The sequence below is a fragment of the Colias eurytheme genome, chromosome 14, assembly GCF_061535395.1.
Source record: "Colias eurytheme isolate Ceu_HAF_F1 chromosome 14, ilColEury1 Martin Lab GWU primary, whole genome shotgun sequence".
Taxonomy (NCBI): Eukaryota; Metazoa; Arthropoda; class Insecta; order Lepidoptera; family Pieridae; genus Colias; species Colias eurytheme.
This window is the reverse complement of record NC_142993.1, coordinates 11385368-11412676: the sequence shown is the minus strand read 5'-3', so window position 1 is coordinate 11412676 and position 27309 is coordinate 11385368. Positions and strand designations below refer to the sequence as shown.

At 34.7% G+C, this 27309-nt stretch overlaps 2 protein-coding genes across 2 annotated transcripts in view; one reads left to right on the top strand and one right to left on the bottom strand.

Moving 5' to 3' along the window:
- LOC149903141 (organic cation transporter protein-like) overlaps positions 1 to 18199 on the top strand; it is a 28276-nt gene extending 10077 nt beyond the window's left edge. The window contains exons 2-11 of the mRNA XM_090109560.1: positions 2736 to 2902; positions 5601 to 5760; positions 9724 to 9824; positions 10183 to 10331; positions 13287 to 13441; positions 13738 to 13908; positions 14290 to 14469; positions 14952 to 15069; positions 16349 to 16530; positions 17742 to 18199. Of these exons, the coding sequence (XP_089965686.1) occupies positions 2736 to 2902; positions 5601 to 5760; positions 9724 to 9824; positions 10183 to 10331; positions 13287 to 13441; positions 13738 to 13908; positions 14290 to 14469; positions 14952 to 15069; positions 16349 to 16530; positions 17742 to 17933 (1575 nt within the window). The 3' untranslated portion in view covers positions 17934 to 18199. The remainder of the gene's footprint in view (positions 1 to 2735; positions 2903 to 5600; positions 5761 to 9723; positions 9825 to 10182; positions 10332 to 13286; positions 13442 to 13737; positions 13909 to 14289; positions 14470 to 14951; positions 15070 to 16348; positions 16531 to 17741) is intronic.
- Positions 18200 to 21021: 2822 nt separating this feature from the next.
- On the bottom strand, positions 21022 to 26776 carry LOC149903140 (organic cation transporter protein-like). The gene is made up of 7 exons (XM_090109718.1): positions 26574 to 26776; positions 26113 to 26350; positions 25666 to 25921; positions 25251 to 25579; positions 24847 to 25141; positions 21958 to 22139; positions 21022 to 21464 (listed from the first exon to the last, which is right to left on the bottom strand). Exons 1-7 carry the CDS (start codon positions 26774 to 26776, stop codon positions 21321 to 21323), a joined length of 1647 nt encoding a protein of 548 aa, XP_089965844.1. The 3' UTR covers positions 21022 to 21320.
- Between the last annotated feature and the right edge of the window lie 533 nt (positions 26777 to 27309).

The window sequence follows — 27309 nt, the reverse complement described above, 5'->3', positions numbered from 1 at the left end:
TTTAGCATTTAATATTATTTTATTCAACAATAGTATTTTTTATGTATTTGTTCTATTTCTAAGACTGACTTGATATAAATGTAGTTACCCACTAATCGTATGTTTTTCACATGAAAACCGTACCTATTTTGCTGTGAAAAACATATACAATCTGTTATTTACAATCTTCGTTGTAATGCTCTGTAATAAGCATTGCTATTGAGCTGAGTCATCGCCCTTAATATTATTTACGATCAAAACAAACAATGTTTTACAATACATTATGATACGGCCATTAACATAACAAGGATTGAAAACTATCTTCTATCATATTTTTAGGGCGCTTCTAAAAAGAGATGCAAGGTGAATAGAAAGATTTACATAATATGTATTAATAAATCTTTCTATTCTATAATATCATTACTTATTATAAGCACACGCTTATGACAAAAATACGACTATATACATAGTTTGTGTGTTTTATCTTATAAATGATGTGGATTATTTTTCCGACCCAAATATCGACCAATACAATTGCACCATTCGACGTCACGTGGTACAACCTACATGGTAACCTAATTTTTTGAAAATTTTCTCTGGTAGTTGACGTCAAACTGACAGGTTGAATTCAATTGTGAAATTATTGGCCGACATTTGGGACGGAAAAATTATCCCCCGAATACCACACGAGCTTCAAAATTATCTGGCATTTCCCTCAAGGTTCCCTGCAGACAAATAAAGTCGTCAAGTTTTTCAGGAAAACTCACATCGTGATTTTTTAACCTGAAAAACTTGACTCCTTCATTTGTTTGCAACGAACCTATCGGAAAATACCCGATAATTTTGAAGCTCTTGTGGTATTATAGTTAGTGATAAACGTATGTATTACTAGCGCTCCGCGCGGTTTCACCCCCGTGGCTCCTCTCCTGTTGGTCGAAGCGTGATGATTTATAGCCTACTATGTTTCCGCCCGCGGCTTCGCCCGCGCCGTCAAAGAAAAACCCGCATAGTTCCCGTTCCCGTGGGATTTCCGGGATTGCGTCATTTTCCCGGGATAAAAAGTAGCCTATGTCCTTTCTCGGGTATCGAACCAATCTCCATACCAAATTTCAAGAAAATTGGTTCAGTAGTTTAGGCGTGATTGAGTAACAGACAGACAGACAGACAGAGTTACTTTCGCATTTATAATATTAGTATGGATAGCCTTCCTCGATAAATGAGCTATCTAACACCGAAAGAATTTTTCAAATCGGACCAGTAGTTCTCGAGATTAGCGCGACAAACAAACTCTTCAGCTTTATAATATTAGTATAGATTACATACGTCATATGTGCTACATATAAAAAAAAAAAAAAAATAATAATATTTATTTGCCAAAAGAAGGTTATTAAAATATATACAGATTATGACAGCGGACCCCGCACTAGGCACAGCCTGTCTCGCGGGGCCATAAAACGATTATACAATAAAAATGGAGGTTCACATAGGGTCCAACACGTATACGGTATAATACAATGCAACTTTGAACATAGTACGGTATGGTCACTTAAAGTAATAGTAATAATAATAAAAGTTATATGCTTATTTATACAATTGTACAGTTAAAGTATTCTTATGACGTATGTACTATGTAATCATTGCTAAATAGTTCATTAATTATTTTTGATTTTCATCAGTTAATTTTTATATGGTGTCTAAAATAGATCAGATAAATTATTGTTCACAACTTTGTAATAGTTAATAATAGGTAGGTAGATATATTTAAAGGTTTATAGATTAAAAATTAAAAAAAAAACACATTGAAAATCTAATAAGTACGACAGCGTCGGTTATGATTTCTTTCTATTTCTATGGTAACTAATAAATTATGACTACGTAATTATTACAATATTACAATGTAGAACGCAAATAAACTATTTTAAAGGTAAGTTTACTCCAATGCCCTTTGGTCAATACAATGGACTTATATAAGTGCTAAATGAATGTTACATGCGCTAATCATGTAATGTAGTATTGTGTTCTAATCTATACAATTTTACTGACAATTGTTTTCTTTTTAATTATAAATCGTGTATTTAAATGAGTGGAATTTTACGCTATACTGTTAGTTAGGATGATTTGTAACTTAAATTTTAAAATAGGTACCTAATAATTATTTGAATTCATCCCAAATTGCCATATACAGCCTTGTCTATAGCCTTTAATTACTAGGTAAAAATTTCATTTCTAAACATTTTAAGAAAGGAAATCTTTTTATAGCGGTAAATCTTTTTTTTAAGTTAAATCGTAACAAACTTTTCCACACTTCCATAGATAGTAATAAGGCTGAAAAGTTTGTTTCTTTGTTTGAATGCGCCATTTTCAGAAACTGAAAAACCGATTTCAAAAATTATGGACAAATACTAGTATTGTATTATATTATCTTTGGTACAACTGTACTTACAAGCATTTGACAATTAGTACAAGCACTATACAGTAGTGTGAAGTCCCGTGTCCCCTATAAGTGGGGTCAGGGGCAGATGCTTTATACATATTATATGTTTCACTGATTGATTTTCTTTAGGGACAAGTAGGTGATCAGCCTTGTGTGTCCTGCCAGACCGAGACAATTTTTTTTCTTAGTCTCCACTGGGAATCCAACCCAGGACCCCTCGGTTCTACGCACATGCGTCAACCACTGTACCAAGGAGGCGGTCGGTACTATCCAGCAGTACACTAGCAAATATTATTGACTACCATATTATAATTTCAAACAGATGTCAGAACAAAGCACAGAGGGGTTCAACCTGGATGGTATTCTGAGTGAACTGGGCAGCTTCGGCAAGTACCAGCTCTTGCTGCTCATGCTGCTCGCCTTCAGGGACTCCTTCCTCATGATGTGCAACTTTAACTATGTGTTCACGGCCGCCGATGTGCCCTTTCGGTGAGTTTTTGTTTCTTTTTATCATTATAATTGATTGAACTTGATTTAATTGAATTCTTGATGTAGTAAAATATGATGGATATGATGGAATACAATACAATTAGTTTTAAGGAGGCAATACGACTTCAATTAAAATTAAGTTTGGGATTGGTATACTGACAAAAAATAAACAATATTAGCCCAAATATTATAAATAAAGGCAAAGGTGAGTGACTGACTAACTGATCTTTTAAATTTTAATGCACGGCTCCATACACTACATTACTAGACCGATCGGGCTGAAATTCGGCATGCAGATAGCTACTGTGATGTAGGCATCCGCCAAAAAAAGGATTTTGATAAATTCTACGCCGTTTTGACCACACAGCTGATGACAGTGACGAATGAAATTATCCTCAAATGACTTGAAATCTTATGATAACAAATGACTCATAAGTTTTCGCTTACAGCACAGGATGAACAAATCTTTTGTTTAATGCTAATATTAGAAATGCGTGAGTCAATTTGAAACGTTTCAGTGACCAGGCTGAAGGGATTTAAACGTTGATTTAAATAATGTGTTTGAGTAAATTTTCCTGTCTCCTTACAAGATAAATGTGCGCGCGTAATCGACGACCTGAAAATCTTTTGTAAAAAGATAAAATAAAACATAGACTTTTTATGAATTATCAAATAAAGTATGCATCTTTATTTGTTTTTGCTATAACAACAATATTTTATAAGTAAAGTATAACTTCACAACAAGTGAAAAAACATTAAAGGAAAATTCTTAATCCATAAAATGGAACATCTAAGTAATTTTACGATTATTTTTCTCCATTACAATCTTCAGGTTTAACGTGCGTTAAATTGTAAACTATCTGAATTATGTCATATTGTTTCAAAATGTATGTACAATGCAATTATTATTGAATTATTATCGTAACACGTGTTATAGGTACTTTCGTTAATTGTTAATTATTGAAGAATTGTATGTTTAAGTGTTTTTTTCGTTTTAATATTGAACGAGATCAGGATCGAGATGTGATAATGCTGTATTTATAAAGAGGGTAGAAAATTCATAAGCATTGAACATTGCAACTTTACGAATCTTTATGCAAAATATCTATAGAAATACATAACACACATCTAACTAAACTTTTTGATCGATCTATACGAAAGCACGAATCCTCGAAGGACCACTAGTAAAGATGCAAACTTATCACTTGTGCTGTCAAGTGCGGGTCACTCGCCAGGCTATCTTTGTTTATTTCTCTTTACGATTATGTCGTACTCGTGTTACTTGCATAAATTATGTACTAGCTGTTACCCGCAGCTTCGCCCTAGTGGTCAAAATACTTTCATCCCCTATTTTATCCCCCTCCTTCTTTTTAGCTTGATGCCTACATCATACAGGTTACCTGCATGAAAATTTCAGCCCGATCGCGACAGAAGATACGTTTATCTACAGCCTACGTCCGCGTCAATCTCATACATTCGTAGTCTATTCTATTGAACGCTACGCTAACAGAAAGCCACTTGACTAGGGGGGCTGCTCATGTATTATTCTGATGTATTTAATAATCTATGTATGTATCTGTAGAGTTTCATCTGTATAGTGTTTGAGCCAATTCGTTACAAACAAACATACAAATCTTTTATCTTTATAATAATGGTACATAATATTACATGTATATCGCTATTTTTATTAAACAAACACGTGACATTCCAGGAGAAAACAGTTAATATGCGTTAACAAAAATATTTGATTTTCGCAGAAAGTATGAGTTGATTCATGATTCTTTATAAAAACATTAATGGTTTTATCAAGCGTGGTTTATTGGCGATTAATTCAAAACATTCAATATTATTATAATAATATGTTATGCTGATTTTAACACAGTTTAAACTAAAAAAAAATATTCGAAGGCACTTGATTAGATATTATATATTTTGATTTAAAAGTGACTAGATAAAAAAGCATTCATTTATTACTAAACAAGTGATAACTGCGTTAAAAACAACCGACTTCAAACTTGCACTTGCAACATTTACAAATACAGACAAAAATTCTCATAAAATAAAAACTACTGGGCCTATCCGAATTATGGGACCAATTCGACACCATCCCGCATCGAACAAAAAAAGAATCACGTAAATCGGTTCAGAAACCTCGGAGTAATCGGTGTACATACATAAAAAAAAACATACCGGCCGAATTGATAACCTCCTCTTTTTTTTGAAGTCGGTTAACAAATGCATGAAACATGTTGGTGAAAGAAAACTATAAGCAGTTCGCCCCGGCATCATTCATGTTACTAATTAAAATTATAATACCAATAAGGTACTTACCTTTTTAGTTTACTACGTTGATAATTTTCAAAATTTAGCTGCTTTATGTGTTAAAATCAACAAACACAGCTTTATTACTCCGCCATTGTTTAAGCGTGGTATAATTTTGCTTCATACCCCCCTCTTAATCAAAATAATTGACCCAACTACCTTTGAATCACTTTTATTTTGTAATCTCATGTTTAATTGGCATTCAATTTCCCAAGAAGCCATGCAAGGAATCAAAAAATTCGTTTTATTCAAAACGCTTGATGAAGATCGCTTACCCACTAATCACTATCACTTTATCTCAGTAGGTATAGGAATTTTATAATACAAACATTTAAGATAGGAAACTATCACTTCAACAACAGGCATTTTATTCCAGCTGCATCCAACCCTCGCTCGACAATACTACAGTATCGTGGATAGACTTTCCCACGCGAGATGGCGCCACATGTTACCATGGCAACGGGAGCGCTGGCGACACCTCGCGGGTGTTCTGTGAAAACATCGTGTACGAGAACTATAATAGTGTTGTTGCTGAGGTTTGTACATTTTATAGTACTAAGAGTTGTGAATAATTGTGGATTATTTTTCCGACCCAAATATCGACCAATAGAATTGCACCATTCGACGTCACGTGGTACAACCTACATGGTGTTATACTGATATTTTTTTGAAAATTTTCTCTGGTCGTTGACGTCAAACTGACAGGTTGAATTCAATTGTGAAATTATTGGCCGACATTTGGGACGGAAAAATAATCCCCCGAATACCACACGAGCTTCAAAATTATCTGGCATTTCCCTCAAGGTTCCCTGCAAACAAATAAAGTGGTCAAGTTTTTCAGGAAAAATCACTAATAATAAATAGAATAAAATAAATATAATAAATAGTTACCCGATAATTTTGAAGCTCTTGTGGTATTATAAGTGATTATTGTTAATGCTTAAATAATTTAATTTTAGATGGTATAGTAGATTTAATTTGATACTACTTAGATATTTCTTGAATGCAGACTTAAATAACTAAATAAAACTTGTACGGTGAATATTTTACGTAAATCATATTTATAAAATTGCAATATTCCTTGAGATAGTATTATTTAGTCTGTGGTATTATATTATTATATTCTTTGCTTGAGATATCAATGAACTGGCATAAGTTACAAAAGCTCTTATTGCACGCCTCATAAGCGAAGCGTTGAGGTGGGTACTACTGTCACTTCGCGCAAAACATCTGATTTTTCAAACTTAAAATGTCTTTATGTATCATACATTGCACTTGTAAGATAATACATACACACACATATTAAGAAAAAACACTATTTTTAACGTTCATGATATTTTTGATGTCATTTTTGTTATTTAAACTAGTTAAAAAACAGTTTAAAAAAGTTCTGTCTTGGACGTCCGTGTGTCTGTATGTGCGGATCCTTTTTCTTGTTAACACGATAGCGACCGAAATACTTTACTAATCGAGTCTTTTTTTTTCTCTTACGCTTGAGTATGCTCAGGAATAGAACCCTTTCATTTTTCAGGGTCTGATTCGATGTGGTTTAATTGTTATTAAATAAACAAAAATAATAATTAATAAATATTTATTAAAAAAAAATTATGAGGCGTGCACTTTTGGATTTTCCAAATTATTTGAACTTACTGCATTTTATTGTCCCAATCGGAGACCGGCTTGTTTTATTCGATGGAGTTTTCTTTGAAATGGATGACTGCTTTATTATCTATCCACTCGTAATGAAACATTTATTTTATCTCAGACAAAACCGCGAGCACCCACTTGTTAAAAATAAATATTCTCTATAGTCCATTCCCTTATTGCACGCGCAAAATGTTAACAAATGTGACCCTTTATTAGCATAAAGTAATGCGTACAATAATTATCATGTGATGCGGCCATTGTCAAGGTTTGCATGACAGAGCGAATTCTCACAACACAAGCCACGAGGTTTCAGCTTATGGTCAAAGTAATTGGTTTGACACTTTTTTAGTTCAAGTACAGATAATATTCTGATATTTTAAGCTGAAGAGTTTGTTTGTTTGTACGCGATTATGTCAGGAACCACGAGTCCGATTAGAAAAATGATTTCACTGTTAGATTTCCCAGAGCCCATTTATCGAGGAAGGCACTCTACGACCAATAGGACAGGGGCAATGCGGGTAAAACTGCGGGTCGTAGCTAGTAGTACTAGGCTCAAGTTCAATGGCAAGTGATTTAGAAAATCGTATGGGTCTATTTTTAGAGCTATTAACAAAATAGAATGGTGTAAAATTGCGTACGTTATTAGGTGATTTTCGTGTTATTGTTGAACTCGAATGTTTTTCTCGGTTAGCTTATTTAAAAACGAAGGTTTTCAATATGTAGCAAAGCTATTTGGTTGTTTATTTTTTTTAATTTCAACGCTTAAAATGCGTAGCAAATATCTGATTCTAAATACAAATTTTCATATTTTAAACTCACATTTTTTTTTGACGACGCGGTTGGCGCAGTGGTAAACTAACTGCCTACTGAGCCGACGGTCCCGGGTTCGATCCCCGGTCAGGGCAAATACTTGTGTGATGAACTCAATTATTTGTTCTTGGGTCTGGGTGTTATTATCTATATATGTATTTATTAAATATTATATTTATCGTCGCCTAGTACCCACAACACAAGCCTTAATTGAGCTTACTGTGGGACTAGGTCGATTTGTGTAATAATGTCCTATTATATTTATTTATTTTAAATAGGTAATAAATTATAGTCTAACTAGCTTTCCGCCCGCGGCTTCGCCCGCGCAGTCAAAGAAAAACCCGTATAGTTCCCGTTCCCGTGGGATTTCCGGGATAAAACCTATCCTATGTCTCGGGGTAAAAAGTAGCCTATGTCCTTTCTCGGGTTATCCTTTATCGGTTCTGTAGTTAAGGCGTGATTGAGTAACAGACAGACAGAATTACTTTCGCATTTATAATATTAGTATGAATGAACAAATACCCAATATGATAGGTTCCAACTTTGTTTCGTGTGAAGGAGATAAATATTGTTATCTAATGGCCATCAATGTTACAACATATTATGCAGTTTAACATAACAGCTGTTGTTATTATTATTTCATGATCACAGTTTATACAAATGATATATTATATAATATATTTTAGATTAATTTATTTACGTCACACTTATAAATTAAAATTCAAAGATTATGTGTGTATGTTTTAGGAAGGACTTTCATCGTTTTTAAATATATAAATTGACCATGTCCTCTATAAAACTGGTTCAAAACTATTTCCGTAACTACTGAATATTTACAAATACATACTAATATTATTGCAAATGCCCTCTAGATAATTTTCACGGCTAAACCACAACTGACATTAATAAAATTTGGAATGAAAATAATTGCAGATGTTTAAGAACTTGTAAATAAGAATCGCTCATTCTCCTGTAAATTAAAAAAAAAAACTCTGAGCCGCTTTCAATTGGGCAGAACTGTGAAATTAAATGGAAAGAAGAGAAAGGCTTTAGCTTTCAAATAAAAAAACTAATTATGAAAATCGGTTCATTCAGTCGAAAGTAAACAAACAAAAAGAAACATATTGTCAAATTTATAACCTCCTTTTTTAAAGTTGGTTGAAAAGTTTTTTAATAAAGTAAAATTTTGAAACCTAACTACCGCCATCATAAATGTCAATTTTTAAATATTCCCGCCATTATGTCTGCTATGACTTAGATAAGAATTACAAGCGTGATAAAAGTGATTTATGTATAGTTTATGTAAATATAACTTGATAAACAAACCGCGGGACATTATAACTTATATTTTATATATTATTGATAAATTAATACACGATTATCTTACGTAATCAGATAATATAATGTTAACTATAATGTGTGGAGTTTATTGTTCATTGAATTGAAAATAATACGATTGTTTTTAATAAAAATATATTTATGGGTAGGTATTATTATAAATGTTGATTTGTGTTCGAATGTAATTTTATTTAGAAGCCATTGTCAAGATTTAATAAAACATAAGTAGGTAAATAATTTATTTAAATACAGACTTTTTGTAAATTATAGTTTTGAGAACGTTAATTAGATCTTAAAATCCTACTAACAGTACAAATGCGAAAGTTATATTACTATTAATTAAAACTATAAAGATTCATCCAAATCCGTTCAGTAGGGTTATCGTGAAACAGTAACAAACATACATACATGATACATCATCACAAACTTTTGTCTTTGTCTAGTCTAGTAGATATACTAACATACAGAATATTTTATTAACTAACATTACGAAAAAGAGCATGTGTGCCGAGCACACGTGAAACTTCTTTTGACAAGATGCAAAGATACCAAAATCGTCGCGTTACTCCACGATTTAATGGCATTGCCATGACGCGACCTTAAAATTTTACTCTCAACGCGCCTAAAGAAGTTTCACTTCAATAAAAATCGGTTTATAACATTATGAAATATTTTAAATATTATGTATTGATATAAACTTCCAGTTCGACCTGGGCTGCCAGCCGTGGAAGGCGACGCTCATTGGCACGGTGCATAATCTTGGACTGGTGTTCTCTTTCATACTGTCCGGCTTTATCTCGGATCGGTGAGTTTGTGTTACAGTTGAACTGATGATTCTATGCTTCATTGTATGCGTTTTCTCATAAATCTTGATTAAATATTTTTATTAAAAACTTGTTTGTAAAACGCAGCGTATTGGTGCCTATAAAATCATGAGTATTTATATCTACATTTTCAATAATTATAATATTTTTATTACTCTTTTCTTTAACCAATTTATTTCTTGTCAAATTGCATAACTACAAATTCATTACAACATGGAATACAATGCATTTATGATATTTTAATATTACATAATATTATAGAATTTATAATTTTATATTTTGATGTTTAATGATATTATAATTTCAAATTGTTTATAGAATTTAATTTGTTTATAATAGATACGGTCGCAAAGTAATAATAGTAGCAACGCCACTTGTAGTAGGCGTGGCCGGGCTACTCAAATCGTTCGCGGCTGACTACTGGACGCTACTCGCTTTAGAGTTCCTAGAAACAGCATTAGGATATGGCAACGCGTCTATGGTGCTCTGTAAGTATAGATTACAGTACATGTGACGTTACATACAGTACACATAGAATAATAGACAGTACACGTGACAGTATAAGCACTCTCATACACATAAACAGTACACGTCACAAAATATACAGTACACATAACACAATAGATAGTACACTCAAACTGAACATTAATTTATTCAACTAGACTTTGTTTAGATGCGCTTTTGAATCGTAAAAATACAGAAAAATAACAATTTGCCACTGATAATACACACGACAGAATACACAGTACACATAGATTAATAGATATTAAACATGACATAATTTACAGTACACAATATAGAATTACAATAGATAGTATGCGATAGAATATATAGTACACATAGAATAATACAGTTAACGTCACTAAATATACAGTACACATAGCATGTTATTGCGACATATTGATTAAGGTTCACATGTGTATTAGATATGTATGTGTGTGACCTGTGTGTGTGACCTACTGACTTTATGTATTAGGCCAGTGGAAATTAACATTAAATTCGCAAAGCACGATGTAGATTTGAATTTTTGGTATGTTGTTTGGATCAGTTAGGGTGATGTAAATCCCAATTTGCAACTTCGAAAAGGTTGTGCTCGCTGCGCACCACGTGATAAACTGCGAAAATTTTGGACTTTTTTCACTTTTTGCTCTAAAAGTCATAAACTATGCGTTTCCGACAAGTATGATTCAGTACATAAATTAAGGTTATTAAATTTGCAACAATTTAAGCCTAACCGCAGCTCTCTAAACCTTATAACGACTAAACTATGGCCATTCGAAGATAGTTCATTTTTCCGGAAATATTGAAATTTTTAGTTTTGCTCCCGTTTGAAGCAAAATATTGGCAAAAACCGCTCGTTCTATGAGAAGTTCGTATAATAAAGTTGTAGTGCATTTAATTTTCTTTCATAAGAGCATAGAACAAAGTCTGTGAGACAAATATTTCACACACAATATCTGAAAAACAAAAAGAAGGTAGAAATAGATTTTTAAAGAATTGAAACTGAGAGCATATAAAATCATAAAAAGAATAATACTTTTTCATTTGCAGGATAGGTAATTAACAAAATTACAAAATTTGGGAAAGTAGGAAAAAAGATTATACGCAAATAATAAACTGCGAAAATTTTGGACTTTTTTCACTTTTTGCTCTAAAAGTCATAAACTATGCGTTTCCGACAAGTATCATTCAGTACATAAATTAAGATTATTAAATTTGCAACAATTTAAGCTTAATTAAAGCTCTCTAAATCTTATAGCGACTAAACTGTGGCCATTCGAAGATGGTTCATTTTTCCCGAAATATTGAAATTTTTAGTTTTGCTCCCGTTTGAAGCAAAATATTGGCAAAAACCGATCGTTCTATGAGAAGGTCGTATAATAAAGTTGTAGTGCATTTAATTTTCTTTCATTAGAGCATAGAACAAAGTCTGTGAGACAAATAGTTCACTCACAATATCTGAAAAACAAAAAGAAGGTAGAAATAGATTTTTAAAGAATTGAAACTGAGGGCATATAAAATCATAAAAAGGATAATACTTTTTCATTTGCAGCATAGGTAATTAACAAAATTAAATTTTCTACAACTTTATTTTATGACCTTCTCATAGAACGAGCGGTTTGGCCAATATTTTGGTTCAAACGGGAGCAAAACTAAAAATTTGAAAATTTTGGGAAAAACTGACTATCTTTGAAAGGCCACAGCTTAGTTGTTATAAGGTTTAGAGAGCTGCGGTTAGGCTTAAATTGTTGCAAATTTAATTATCTTTGTAATTTTGTTAATTAACTATCCTGCAAATGAAAAAGTATTATCCTTTTTATGATTTTATATGCCCTCAGTTTCAATTCTTTAAAAATCTATTTCTACCTTCTTTTTGTTTTTCAGATATTGTGAGTGAACTATTTGTCTCACAGACTTTGTTCTATGCTCTTATGAAAGAAAATTAAATGCACTACAATTTTATTATACGAACTTCTCATAGAACGAGCGGTTTTTGCCAATATTTTGCTTCAAACGGGAGCAAAACTAAAAATTTCAATATTTTGGGAAAAATGAACCATCTTCGAATGGCCACAGTTTAGTCGTTATACGGTTTAGAGAGCTGTAATTAGGCTTAAATTGTTGCAAATTTAATAATCTTAATTTATGTACTGAATGATACTTGTCGGAAACACATAGTTTATGACTTTTAGAGCAAAAAGTGAAAAAAGTCCAAAATTTTCGCAGTTTATCACGTGGTGCGCAGCGAGCACAACTTTTTCGAAGTTGCAAATTGGGATTTACATCACCCTAACTGATCCAAACAACATACCAAAAATTCAAATCTACATCGTGCTTTGCGAATTTAGGGTTTTTTAGTGTCGATTTCTACTGGCCTATATATTTAATGTTAAATTTCTTGAATCTTTTTTGCCGGGCTGAATATTGGTGCGAGTCAATGTGTAGGAAATAAACTATAGACTATTATAGCAGTAGCGCTGATTGTATGAAACATCTTTTTGTCGGGCTAAATGTTGGTGTGAGTCAATAGAGGACATAAACTATAGACTATTATAGCACTAGTGCTAACTTAAGCCCGGCCATAGGGATTACTGTATTGTATGAAACATCTATTTTTTCGGGCTAAATGTTGGTTCGAGTCAATGTGTAGAACATGAACTATTATAATATCTATATGCTAACTTTAGCTCGGCCATAGGGATTACTGTATCATATATGTATTATGTAGTTAGATATAAGTTACACATTATGTAATGTTGACATGATTTTAAAAGAGCAACTATGGAGTTATCTTGCCGGTTCTTCTCCATAGATACTGCTTTCCGAATCGGTGGTAAATGTTAAAAATACTTACGTAATGACGATTCGAAAGTGCTACTAAATAGTAGTCTAATTGAATAAATGAATGTTTGAGTTTGAGTATGAAAGTGCGGGTGTTGCAGCGCTGGAGGCGGTGAGCCACTCGCGGCGCGTGGTGTTCGCGTGCCTGTCGGACACGCTGGCGAGCGCGGGCGGCGCGGGCTTCGGCCTGCTCGCCTGGCGCGTGCCCTACTGGCGGCACCTCATGCGCGCCATCTACGCGCCGCTGCTCGTGGTGGTATATATCTTATAGTGCTGTTGTAAGGAGGGATTTTTTGTCTCATTGTGCATAGATAAAATTTTAATTTATTTTTTACAAAAGTGTTACAAAAAAAAAGTTCGACAAACAATGAAAAAATATTTTTGAAGGGGAACTTTTTCAGGTACATTGAGAGTAAAATTTCAAGGTTCAAAATGGCAATACTGACACGTCATGGAATAAAGCGTCGACTTTGGTTTTTTGAATCTTGCTAAAGAAGTTTCACTTCTGACACGTGTGCTCGGTACACCTTACTACAATGGTAACACGTGCAGGTGGTGTACATATTCGCGGTGGACGAGGGCGTGCGGTGGCTGGTGGCCCGCGGGCGGCGCGCGGAGGCGGCGCGTGTGCTGCGCAAGGTGGCCAAGGTCAACCGCGTCACGCTCAGCGCGCGCGCCAGCGACACGCTCGCGCGTATCGCCAACGGGGACGCGCCCACACAGGTGACCATGTGTGGCCATTTTCACGGAAAAGTGGCTTATAAATCGACACAATATTATGTGATCTTTATATTACAGGCGCTTTCCACTGAAATAAAGATAAATTAAACAGAAAATTTCCTGCTAAACAAAATTGTTTTCAATAAGAAAAAACGACCTTCCATTTGTTGAAAAAAAGACACACTGGGGGGGGGGGTCCACATGATAGACAAAGAAAAAATTGAAATAACAAAAATATCGTCAAAATTGATTCTCCCAGTCGAAAATTTTAAGTTAACAAACTCCAAATAGCACAATCACATTGAAAATCTCCTCCGCCTTTTGTAAATAATTTGATCCCACTAAATAATTTAACAATAACCTCAAACGAAACCCTACCAACAGGAAACAGAGGAACAGAGCGGTGTGCTAGCAGCGCTCCGTTCCCGCGCTCTGTGCGCCCGCGCCGCGCTACTAGCGGCCAGCTTCGTGTGTTGCTCCTTCGTGTTCAGCGGAGCGATACTCAACTCCGTCACTATATCGAGTACTAAGTACCTCAACTTCTCCATTATGATGCTTGTGCAGGTGAGACCCAATGTGCAAACTGTCACCAATCACATTTACATTTACTCATATCAATCATTCATTCTCCTACCGTACATACATAAACCCACCATAACTTATACTCAACACTAAATTAACGCATATTAAAAAAAACTCGATTTTTATACCTATTGCCTCTTATTACATTTACAACAATTTATTGTACATTAACACTACCGACACCACACTTAAAAGTAAACTAATATACAAAATACATACATAGAGTACACACCCTATCACTCTGACATTTATACTCACACTCACACATATACAATCTCACTCACACTAATTATTTCATTATTAATAGAAATTTATGCTATGCATTACGTTGCTACTTTTTAATTTTGTTGAATATCATAACTTTAATTACATTTAATTTTCCATTGAAATTGTTTAAATTTCGAGTTTCTACTCTATTAAACTGTATTTAAAGACTACTTTTCAAAATAAATAACCTTTCTCAGGTACCAACTCGTCTAGTGACAGCGCTAACTCTCACGCGGTTCGGCCGCAAGCTCCCAATCTGCGTCGCGTACTGCTTCTGCGCTGTGTTCTTCATGGCCTCCGCTTTTGTGCCTAAGTGTGAGTTTGTTCATATTATTTTGTGTTTTATTGCATTTCATAATTGTTCAATTAATTATTGTGTTAGAGCATAAAAGCAATTTTTAAAAATTCTCAAGAATAGAAAATCCCATCAAAAACATAAATGTAAAAATGGGAGCCAAGTTCAATCATCGACTTTGCCAAAAAAAAGAATTGAGATCTAAATGTGTGCCAAGTTCTGGTAGTCAGTCCAGAAATTTATTTACAAAGATGAATACAATTTTTGGGTAAACTGAAAACTCAATTTTTTTACTTTGGATATTAATATCTACGCAACTGTTTTTAATCTGCATTTATGAAATTTGAGGTTCTTGTTTATCTTGGGATTCTCTTTATATGTAGCTAATTTGGTTTGTTAAGTTAAATAGTTTTTGAGTTATAAGTGGGTCCAATTGTTTCGTTATAACACGCGGCTGCTGCTCGCTAGTTCTCTTGGCTTGAACTTGGCTTGACACGCTACCGCATGTCTAGATTATAATATAGGATGGGATTCGATTTCACAAAATTTTCAGCTTTCGTCATGTTCGGTGTTTTTCATTTCATTTATTCATTTATTTTCATTATAATTTACATAGTGTTTACATACAATTACAATTTATGTTTTACCATTTAAAATTTGTATAAGGGGAAAAATGAATTATTAATTATTATAATGTTACTGTTATGTTGTGTACTGTTATGATGAGATGCGAAGTACGACGTGCAGTTACGTCATACGCAGTGTTATGATGAGATGTAAAAAGTCATGTGGTTGCGTCATAAGCACTATTATGATGTTAAGTGTGACGTGCGGTTACGTCATAAGCACTGTTATGATGAGATGTAAAGAGTCGTGTGTTTACGTCATAAGCACTGTTATGGTGAGATGTAAAGAGTCGTGTGTTTACGTCATAAGCACTGTTATGGTGAGATGTAAAGAGTCGTGTGTTTACGTCATAAGCACTGTTATGGTGAGATGTAAAGAGTCGTGTGTTTACGTCATAAGCACTGTTATGGTGAGATGTAAGATGATGTGTGGTTGCGTCATAAGCACTGTTATTATGAGATGTAAGGTGACGTGTGGTTGCGTCATAAGCACTGTTATGATGAGATGTGAAGAGTCGTGTGGTTGCATCATAAGCACTGTTATGATATGTATACCTCTTGTGGTCGTGTCTGATACGGTGAGACGAAATAGAAGCGTTTGGTTGAGGCAGATGCAATTTTATGATAAGACGTAAAGCGTCACGTATGTAAAGGTATTTTATGTATGTCTCAGCGTTCTGGTGGGCAACACTGGCGCTGTACATGGCGGGCAAGATGTGCAGCAGCTACGGCATCTACTCGATGCACGTGCTCGCGCTGGAGCTGTTCCCGACGCGCGCGCGCAACTCGCTCACCAACCTCGCCAACACGGTCGGCCGGCTCGGCTCCGTGCTCGCGCCGCAGACCCCGCTGCTGGTGAGCACACACACACACACACACACCTCGCCAACACGGTCGGCCGGCTCGGCTCCGTGCTCGCGCCGCAGACCCCGCTGCTGGTGAGCACACACACACACACACACACCTCGCCAACACGGTCGGCCGGCTCGGCTCCGTGCTCGCGCCGCAGACCCCGCTGCTGGTGAGCACACACACACACACACACACACACACACACACACACACACACACACACACACCTCGCCAACACGGTCGGCCGGCTCGGCTCCGTGCTCGCGCCGCAGACCCCGCTGCTGGTGAGCACACACACACACACACACACCTCGCCAACACGGTCGGCCGGCTCGGCTCCGTGCTCGCGCCGCAGACCCCGCTGCTGGTGAGCACACACACACACACACACACACACACACACACACACACACACACACCTCGCCAACACGGTCGGCCGGCTCGGCTCCGTGCTCGCGCCGCAGACCCCGCTGCTGGTGAGCACACACACACACACACACACACACACACACACACACACACACCTCGCCAACACGGTCGGCCGGCTCGGCTCCGTGCTCGCGCCGCAGACCCCGCTGCTGGTGAGCACACACACACACACACACACACACACACACACACACACACACCTCGCCAACACGGTCGGCCGGCTCGGCTCCGTGCTCGCGCCGCAGACCCCGCTGCTGGTGAGCACACACACACACACACACACACACACACACACACACACACACACCTCGCCAACACGGTCGGCCGGCTCGGCTCCGTGCTCGCGCCGCAGACCCCGCTGCTGGTGAGCACACACACACACACACACACCTCGCCAACACGGTCGGCCGGCTCGGCTCCGTGCTCGCGCCGCAGACCCCGCTGCTGGTGAGCACACGTGGCAGAAGTGAAACTTCTTTGGCATGGTTGAAAAATACCAAAATTATCGCCTTATTCCATAATGTGACGGCATTGCCATCACGTGACCTTGAAATTTTACTCTCAACGCGCAAATAGAAGTTTCACTTCAAAACTATTATTAAATTTTGAAATGCATTGAACGAAAAAAAAAAGTTTTTCTACACGTGAATATTGTAGTTACCTGACAAATAATCACCGAATTCCAAACAAATCACATTAACATTAAGTTATTAATTGTTACTAGTAAAATGAGTCCTCGTTGCTTAAATAAATGAATAAATTATATTATAATTGAATGTTTACAGGAGGGCTACTTCCCCGGGCTGCCCAGTATTCTATTCTCTCTCGCAGCGCTCGGCCCCGCGGCACTCGCACTTGCGTTACCCGATACTGCTAAAGCTGCATTACCTGATAAATTAGCTGATGCTGAGAACATTGATGGGAAAGATGCTGATAAAGAAACGGTTGCTAAGGAAACTGTGAAGGAGCGGTTATGATGGAGAAGAAAATAAGGAAATAGTGCAAAAACGTGATACTGTGCAGTGTTAATAGTGAACTATGCAAAAATGTGTGACAACCGGATTGACATTAACTAGTGAAATAAGTGAAAAGTGAAAATAAAAAGCTACCATATTTCCATGATTTAATCACCCGGGCTTCTCACACTTGCGTTACCCGATACTGCAAAAGCTGCATTACCGGATAAATTGGCTGATGCTAAGAACATTGATGGGAAAGATGCCGACAAAGAGACGGTTGTTAAGGAAACCGTGAAAGAGCGGTTATGATGGAAGACGCGGAGATAAGTGAATAGTGCAAAAAGTGTTAATATTGAACGTGCAAAAAAGTGAAGTGTTCATAGACTATACAAAATTGACTAGTGATAACCAGATTTACAATAAAGTGACTGGGAAATAAGTGGAAAGTGAGAAGCTTCAAATTCTACAACCGGATTAACATTAAACTGAAATAAGTGAAAAGTGAAAAACTACAATTTCTACACAAGGGCTACTTCCCTAATTTGCCCATTATAGTATTCTCTTCACGCTGGCTCTGGTCGAAATTACGCAAATATTACTACCATATAAGTTGGCTGATGCTGAGAAAGGAAAGAATTTGATAAAGAGACTATAAAGGGCTAAGGGCTAAGGCTTAAGGCTAGGGGAAACTATGAACGAAAGGTTATCATGAAAGAAACGAAAATAAGTGAATATACTCAAAACAATACGAGTTTCAAACTATCTACTGTATTCAGTAAGAATATGAAGTCTTAACAGTTAACAGTGAAGAGCAAAAGTGATTAGTGTCAGCAGGATTCATACTGAAATCTCGAATAAGTGAATAGTGCAAAACTCGCAGCTCAGCTAAAAACCGCGCGCGTCGTTCTATCAAACAAGTAGGAAATAAATGATGAAGGAAAGAAAACGAGACTTTAAATAAGAGTTTATAATGGAGGTAGTGTTCGAAATACTGGTATTAGAGTGACTTACGTAGATAGTGCAAGAAAATCGAAATAAGGAAAGACTTTAAAGTATAAATCATTGAGGAAGAAAAAACACTCTAATAGTGCAGATAGTCTTAGTAATGGTAAAATGAGCAAAGAAAATTAACAGTGTGTTAAATGAACGATTTAAAGAGTTAGTCAATTGATAAATGATTGATAATGAAGTTGACTGTGATAGTAGTGGTAACTAAGGCAATAGTAGTAAACAGATTACACCGCGCATCACTCTGCCAGATAAACTTTTAGATGTGGAAGGAATTTATAGAAAAGAGGTGCTTGCTTAGCAAACTATTAAAGAGAGATAATACTTTACATAGGTCAGCGCCTAGTGAATCTTTAAACAATTTATTTAAGAAGACTGTCCAATTAGCGAATAGTTGAAAAGTGATATTGGTCTATAAATTACTAATGATTTTGAAGCGTCAGTTATGGGAAGTAATTTAAGAGATTTAACACTAATTAATTGCAACTGACGTCAAAGTTCTTAATCACATAATAATTAATTATTAAAGATGATCTGATTAGATTATTATTAAATTATGTCACTGAATAAGATAAAAATTATGACAAACATGTTTTTTATCTTATCAAAGAACTAAGAAGAGAATAATATTTTGAGAATATTTGATAATATTGAAATAACTCTGAAATTGCTCGATGAAAAATACAGATTCTTCTGTAATATTCGATTGGTGAGGAATTTGAAAACATAGTATTTATATAAAGTGATTTAAGCTGAATGTATACGAGTACCTTAATGTCTAAACATTTGGTATTATAATATTATGTGGTAAATATGGACTTGAAATATTGGTTAAAAATTTGTAAAAAAAATATGGAAACATATCATATTATTCTTCAAAATTTGGCGGTATCCAAACTATATTATATTTACCGGTGACAGTTATAATAAATTTATCATTTTCATTGTCTGTGTGGTCCCCTGGACATAATGTTAGGATTTCGATTAAAACTGAAAAATCGTTGGTTTAATTCCTTCTGGAAATAAATAGAATGAAGGTAAAGCAAATAAACCTAATTATCTAAATAGTAAACCGATTCACGAAACAAGTGCAAATCTTCTTCATCCTCCCAGGGTAAGGGCATGTTAATGTGTATAATAATCATTGACCAATATAATATAATAAATGGCTGTATTATTATAAGTAATTTACGCTGATAGATTTATCAAAATGTATCATTGCTACGTTCAGATATTGTAAATATTTTACATCTCTGCATTAATTATTATGCTTTGGATCAATGCAAAGATCCTAAAAAACAGATTCCAAAAATGATTAATTTAGTTAAAAGAAAAATCTGAACCTATTAGAAAGTCTGTATAGTGAAATTTCGTTCCTAATTAATTTAAGAATAAAATATGAGGATTATCTGTCTCAATATTTATAATACGAAAAGGATATTGAAGCAAGATAATAATAGAGATTGAATCTATACATATAATAAATCTGTAGAAGGGTCAATTCTGTACATTGAAAATATTGAAAAAACTAATGTTACTCGATCGATACCCAAACCCAAATATCTTCATTTCGAAACTTGGTATATATAATTATACCTTATTATCCTGGGCATAAAATGGGATACTTTTTATCCTGGAAAAATACGTAGAAAAAATTCTTAATTTTTCCGCGCGGACGGAGTTGCGGGCGGAAGCTAGTAATATAATATGTATTAAAAATTGGAAATCTTGCGTCTATTACGATCTTGCTCACGTCCTTCTATCATTAGTATTAAGTTTATTGATAAGACTAATTAATTGTACAAAATAAATATCAATTCGTATGTTTGTATTACTTTTGTAATATTTTCAAAGCAAATAAATCGATCTCATACTGTATCTTGGTGGTTTCATTTAATATTCCAACTCTTTATGTAACCTTTACCTTTAAGTACTATTTAAGTAACCTTTAGATATCAGAAATAACCTATAATTATTTCTAAATTAATTAATGTTTCAATTTGATTTACGGTTCTAAAAGAATAAGTATTTTATTTGTGGGATACAAAAATGAAACAAAAGATTTAAGAAAATATTTTATTACAGTTTTACATTTGTATTGAAATTTTTATTTACAATAGATACAATATCTGCACAATATCTTACATTATGGCCGTTACACAGCTTTTGTTTTTATTTAAAACTCGGTTACATTTACAACCATTGAGTTACTATGTACTACGTTCTAGAGAGGGCATCGCTACACATCCTCGCACATTATTGGCGGAAATCACCCTTAACCTCCAAAAAAGGACGTTCTCAATCATCTTCTAGTTGATTAAATAATTAACTGCCTTAAACTACATGATTATTATAGTATATATTTACACTCCTCATAGAGGATACACAAAGAGAGCTTCACTTGCGTCCAATAGCCTCCGCCTCCGCTAATGTGTCCGGCATCTTAGTGCCCACTGTCTCGGGCTGAGTCAGTACTAGCACTCCAGAGAGGATCGCCATTCCTCCGAACATCATGGAGGGAATACCGTGCCAGTAGTCCATCTATAAGATAATAATATATGGTTTAGTAGTTTTGAAACAACAGTATGAACAATGTTCTGTTCTGTAATGTTTTGTTCCGACTAGATGAACATGTTCTGTGAGGATTTCGTTCATAATAAATTACATTGAATTATGATTGCTAAATAGCATCTTTATTGGTCATTGGACATTTCGGTGATGCATAATATTCTTCTTTACCAATTTGTGTAAAAAAAAAGTAATTAGTACCAACTTTACAATCATTTTCGGTATATTAATAATTAATATCGAGCAGATTATCTTTCTGCAGATTATCTGGTAAGGGATGTAAATATACATAGGATCACAATTGATTCATATAGTTTAGAAATAAAAGTAAATAATATGAACCAAGATTTTTTTTCAATAAAATTACATAAACCTATTAGCACATAATATCACGTATTAATACTAACATTATTTAACAAGAATCAGTTTAGTGAAATGAAATACTACAAGGAAACATAATACTCACAAGTACTGGTGTAAGAGGAGCCGTAATAGACCCGATCCTTCCGATCATAGAGGAGAAAGCGAGTAAAGTATGACGGAACTGCGTCGGGTACAGTTCAGAAGTATACAGGTATAGAGACGTGAACACAAGGGAGATACCGAACTTGCCGGCCAGGTACACGATCAGACGGAGCACGTTTAAGTCTGAAAATTAGTAAAATAGTTTGGAAAATCCAAAAGTGCACGCCTCATAATTTTTTTTTAATAATTATTTATTAATTATTATTTTTGTTTATTTAATAACAATTAAACCACATCGAATCAGATCCTGAAAAATGAAAGGGTTCTATTCCTGAGCATACTCAAGCGTAAGAGAACAAAATAACCATGAAAATGACACCCATGACGAAAATATGTAAAATTTTCGTCGGCGCCATCTTGGATTTTAGTTTTGACCTCATATTGGTTAATAGCTACCCCAATAACCATGAAAATGACACCCATGACGAAAATGTGTAAAATTTTCGTCGGCGCCATCTTGAATTTCAATTTTGACCTCATATTGTTTAATAGCTACCCCAAAAACCATGAAAATGACACCCATGACGAAAAGATGTAAATTTTTTGTCGGCGCCATCTTGGATTTTAGTTTTGACCTCATATTCGTTAATAGCTACCCCAAAAACCATGAAAATGACACCCATCACGAAAAAAAGTCAAATTTTCATCAGCGCCATCTTGGATTATAGTTTTGACCTCATATTCGTTAATAGCTACCCCAAAAACCATGAAAATGACACCCATGACGAAAAGATTTCAAATTTTCGACGGCGCCATCTTGGATTTTAGTTTTGACCTCATATTGGTTAATAGCTACCCCAAAAACCACCCACATTTGCAAATGTGTTTGCTACTTAGGAAAAGTTCAGATTTAAAGATATAAGTAGGTAATGTGACGAATTTAATTTATTTCATTCCGACTGTTTCTCGGAATAACATACATTTACTAAGAATTGCATACAATGCCGGTTTTAATATATTGCCGGTAACATAATATTATGTATGATAATAATTCTTAAAAAAGTATTTTATACATTTCTTAAAAAGCTTCGATATTGTATACAATAATACAATTCATATTCAAATTGTTGTAAAATAGTCACACTTTTTTAAGTTGGTTGAATACACTAAAATACTTATAAGGATCGTACCTACTCATAAAAGTAACAAAATGAATTTTTAAAGTTCCCAGTAATCTTCTGGAATCAATTTCAATAAAAATATAAAAATTCACTTCAAAAAAAAAAAAAAAAACATCCGAGTTTTTTTTTGTTTATTTAATAACAATTAAACCACATCGAATCAGACCCTGAAAAATGAAAGGGTTCTATTCCTGAGCATACTCAAGCGTAAGAGAAAAAAAAAGACTCGATTAGTAAAGTATTTCGGTCGCTATCGTGTTAACAAGAAAAAGGATCCGCACATACAGACACACGGACGTCCAAGACAGAACTTTTTTAAACTGTTTTTTAACTAGTTTAAATAACAAAAATGACATCAAAAATATCATGAACGTTAAAAATAGTGTTTTTTCTTAATATGTGTGTGTATGTATTATCTTACAAGTGCAATGTATGATACATAAAGACATTTTAAGTTTGAAAAATCAGATGTTTTGCGCGAAGCGACAGTAGTACCCACCTCAACGCTTCGCTTATGAGGCGTGCAAAAATGATACACTTATTTTCTCAGCTTGACTTCTTTTAGAAGCGTGTTTGAATCGTTATAATGCAGACAGAAAGAATTTGGTCACTAGTTTGTACTAGTCATGTAACCAATCCATACAAATATTATAAATGCGAAAGAAACTCTGTCTGTCTGTCTGTACTGAACCAATTTGGATGAAATTTGGTATAGAAATATTTTGATACCCGAGAAAGGACATAGGCCACTTTTTATTGCGAAATATGTACCACGGGCGAAGCCGGGGCGGACCGCTAGTTGTTTATAAAAATTTAGGAGGAAACAAAATAAATCTAATCTCTCAACATCGTAGGTTACCTGATTGGGAAAAGTATTTGAAGATATATTTAAAAATCAATAAACAGCCAATACAATAACAGGTATCTATTAAGAACATGAAAATATGGTTGCGCAGATAAATATTTATCAATATCACAGTAGTGAACGGTACTAATCGATTAGGTACCAATTATGTGATTATACATATTATATTAAAAAATTGTATATAAAAAACTTTCACAAGGGTTTCTAATCAAATAACGATGTTATCGATTAGATTTTGATAAAAAATTGGCAATGCCGTGGTATTGCTATGGAATTTACAATTATTGGAATTATTAAAGTGAAACTTCTTTATCGGGGTTGGAAAAAAATTTAGTGTAACATTTATTCGTTACGCGTGACATTTTTCCGTTACGCGCCATCTTTTTCTTATCCCTACCACGCGTGATTAGACGTATTTCTGTAAAGTTGCTTAAAGTAAATTATTTTTTGAAAAATAAGGTCATAAAGAAGTTTCACTTCTTATGTGTGTACACTAGTACACGCTCACATTTTTTTTGAATGTTAATGATTTCTAAATATGAATACGATAATGATTGTAAATAATTTAGATATGCAAAACGACCTTGGGGTCATATCTAAGGAAAACGAATTAAACGTACCAATTCACGTGTATGCAGCATTATCTTATCCATATTATCATAATAACAATATAAATCAATCATAAAAATGATTATATCCGGTATTGATCCTGTACAAACTTCAATGTTTAATAATTGTTATTTGAAAATATTATTGTTTTCAGAAAGCGTAATTATGTCAAACAAAATACTACAATTCTCAGCAAAGGGTGACAAAGTAAATGAAAATACTGTGAAAAACTTACCACTAGGAATGAATACGAAGGCAATATTGCAAATTGCACTAAAGAAGAATCCACCCGAGAGCGTAGGTTTCCTTCCAATTCTGTCTAAGATGAAGACGGCGGTGTAAAAACCAGGGATTTCGATGGCACAAGTCAAGATGTAGTTAAGGTACATGGTATCAGAGAGGCTGGTAGAGTTGATGGAGAGACCATAATAAACGAAAGTCGTGGTAATCCACCAGATGGGCGTGGTGCACACTCGTCGCAGTAAAATGCGAGACTTGAAAATGGTGCTTATGAGACCTTGTTCATTTGTCTGAAATTGAAATAATCATTTTTAAAACAGTTAAAACCGTAATCATCAAGAAAAAAATTCGCGTGAGAGGTCATAAATAGTTTTTCATATGATTTTTTATGAAACTTACCTTCTTAGATTCCTCGGTAACTGGAGGCGGTGTTAACAATCCTGCCATTGATTTCTCACTTATCTGTTTCTTATTTACTCTTGCAATTTTCTCCAAAATTTGTCTAGCTTCTGTAAACTTCTGTTTCGATAGTAGCCATCTGATGCTCTCGGACAATATCCAGTAGTACGAAATGATTAAAAAGCAGGGGATATGAAGTGTCATGATCATGTATCTCCAGGGTTGGATGACCCAAGCGATTCCTCCCAAAATTACTTGACCTAATGCAAACATGGAAGTGGATGTGGCACTAGCAAGCACTCTGTATTTTGGTCCCACGAGCTCAGCAGCTGAAAATCAATAATTTCTTAGTCAAATCAATAGGGTCTTTATACGTACCATACAAAATATTGGAAACAATTGAATAAAAACTCACCAAAAACATATGCAGAACTAAAGGTTCCCGCACCCAGTGTAGTCTGTAAGATTTGCATAGCTAAATACATGTTGTAGTTAACAGAGAAGGCTCTGATGAGACCAATGAGAGCCAGGTTGAAGACGCTGATCACCAACGCGACCCTTCGACCGAATCTATCTGAGATGTAGCCAGTGATGGGCAGAACTAGAAGCGTTCCCACACTGTTGAGTGTTCCGGCGAGTACTCTCAGCCATTCTTGACATCCAAGATCAAACTGAAATAAGCCAGAAGAATTTTATAGTAACTTACAGGGATAGGTTTAATAAATAACAATAAAGCATAAGTAAGGAAAGAAAATCAGTTCATATAAGTATAGTTTAAGTTTTAATAAATGAAGTCATAATTTACGAAAAAGATATAATATGTACTAACAAACTAACTTTTAAAAGCTATGAAAACACTTACATCATAAACAACAGAGTTATCTCTAGCATACACAAAATCATTGCAGTCCACAGTCACTGACTGATCAAAGAGCGTCGCAGGGCAGTAATTCAAGCTACCATTGGCGATGTTATTACGTGGTCTGAACCGAGAGCAGCTGGCTAAGCCCGTACTAGTTTCTGGGATAGCATTTGTAATCCAATCGGGTTCAAATGTGTCAACGAGCTTGGTGTCTTCTCCACATTCGTCCACGCGACATCTATAAAAAGAGCATTACTAAAAACCAGTCTTAGATAAGTTTTCTATATAGGATATAAATTGAAATAAACAATGCTTGAAAGACAGTTTTGATATAATTGATCAGAAATTAATTTTGACTATATATTAAGAATTATTAAAAGTTACACGCACTACAAGAACTTTAACATTTAATTAACTGACTATGCAGAAAGAAACATTAAAAATGGGTACAAATTCAATACCTGTGAGGAATAGCAGCTGCTGAGAAGATATATTCACTCATGAACGCAGACATGATGATAGGAATTGCGACAAGAAGCATGTACCGTAATTGGAACGGTCCAAACTGCCCCAATTCGTTAACCAACACATCATCAAGATCGACTCTCTCTGGTTTACTCCCATCATTAAATTCACTTTCCTTAGTGTCTGGAGAAGCTCCCATTTTCTCTAGGGACTTGAAACACCTCTCCCCACTATGTGTTACGAGCAAGTAATTCGTTCTCGTAATTAATAAATTATTATCATCTTATTATCATTGTTAAAATAAGGCTTACAATTATCAAGTATCGTAATTCGTAGGGCTGATATTGAGTGCAATAAAAAATATATTTCCATGTTATTTTGTAAATAAAATTGAGAATTTCAAACGTTGATTGTAGAATATCCGCATATTGTATTTAGAGGAAAAAAATGTAACGTTGAAGATAAAAATAAATAAAGTATTGTTACTGTTTGAAGTATTATGTCATGAATTAAAACTGTAGAGCATAAGAACATAAGAACATGGACTTAAGGATTCATTCATTAATTAACTTTAGAGTAGGTATTCCATTAAAGTGGTACATAACAAAGTAAAGTCAAATATCAATCTCAAGTTATTGTTTAATTACGTTTTTATATTATTGTGTTCAGCCCTATATTTTAATTAATTATGATTATGAGTAATATTATAATTTAATCTTTAAGGTTCTTTAA

Coding starts and splice junctions, on each gene's coding strand:
- LOC149903140 (XM_090109718.1), bottom strand. CDS start 26,776: ATGGGAGCTTCTCCAGACACTAAGGAAAGTGAATTTAATGATGGGAGT. Junction 26,351..26,573: donor GCAGCTGCTATTCCTCACAG/GTATTGAATTTG, acceptor CTCTTTTTATAG/ATGTCGCGTGGACGAATGTG. Junction 25,142..25,250: donor TTACCGAGGAATCTAAGAAG/GTAAGTTTCATA, acceptor TTTCAATTTCAG/ACAAATGAACAAGGTCTCAT.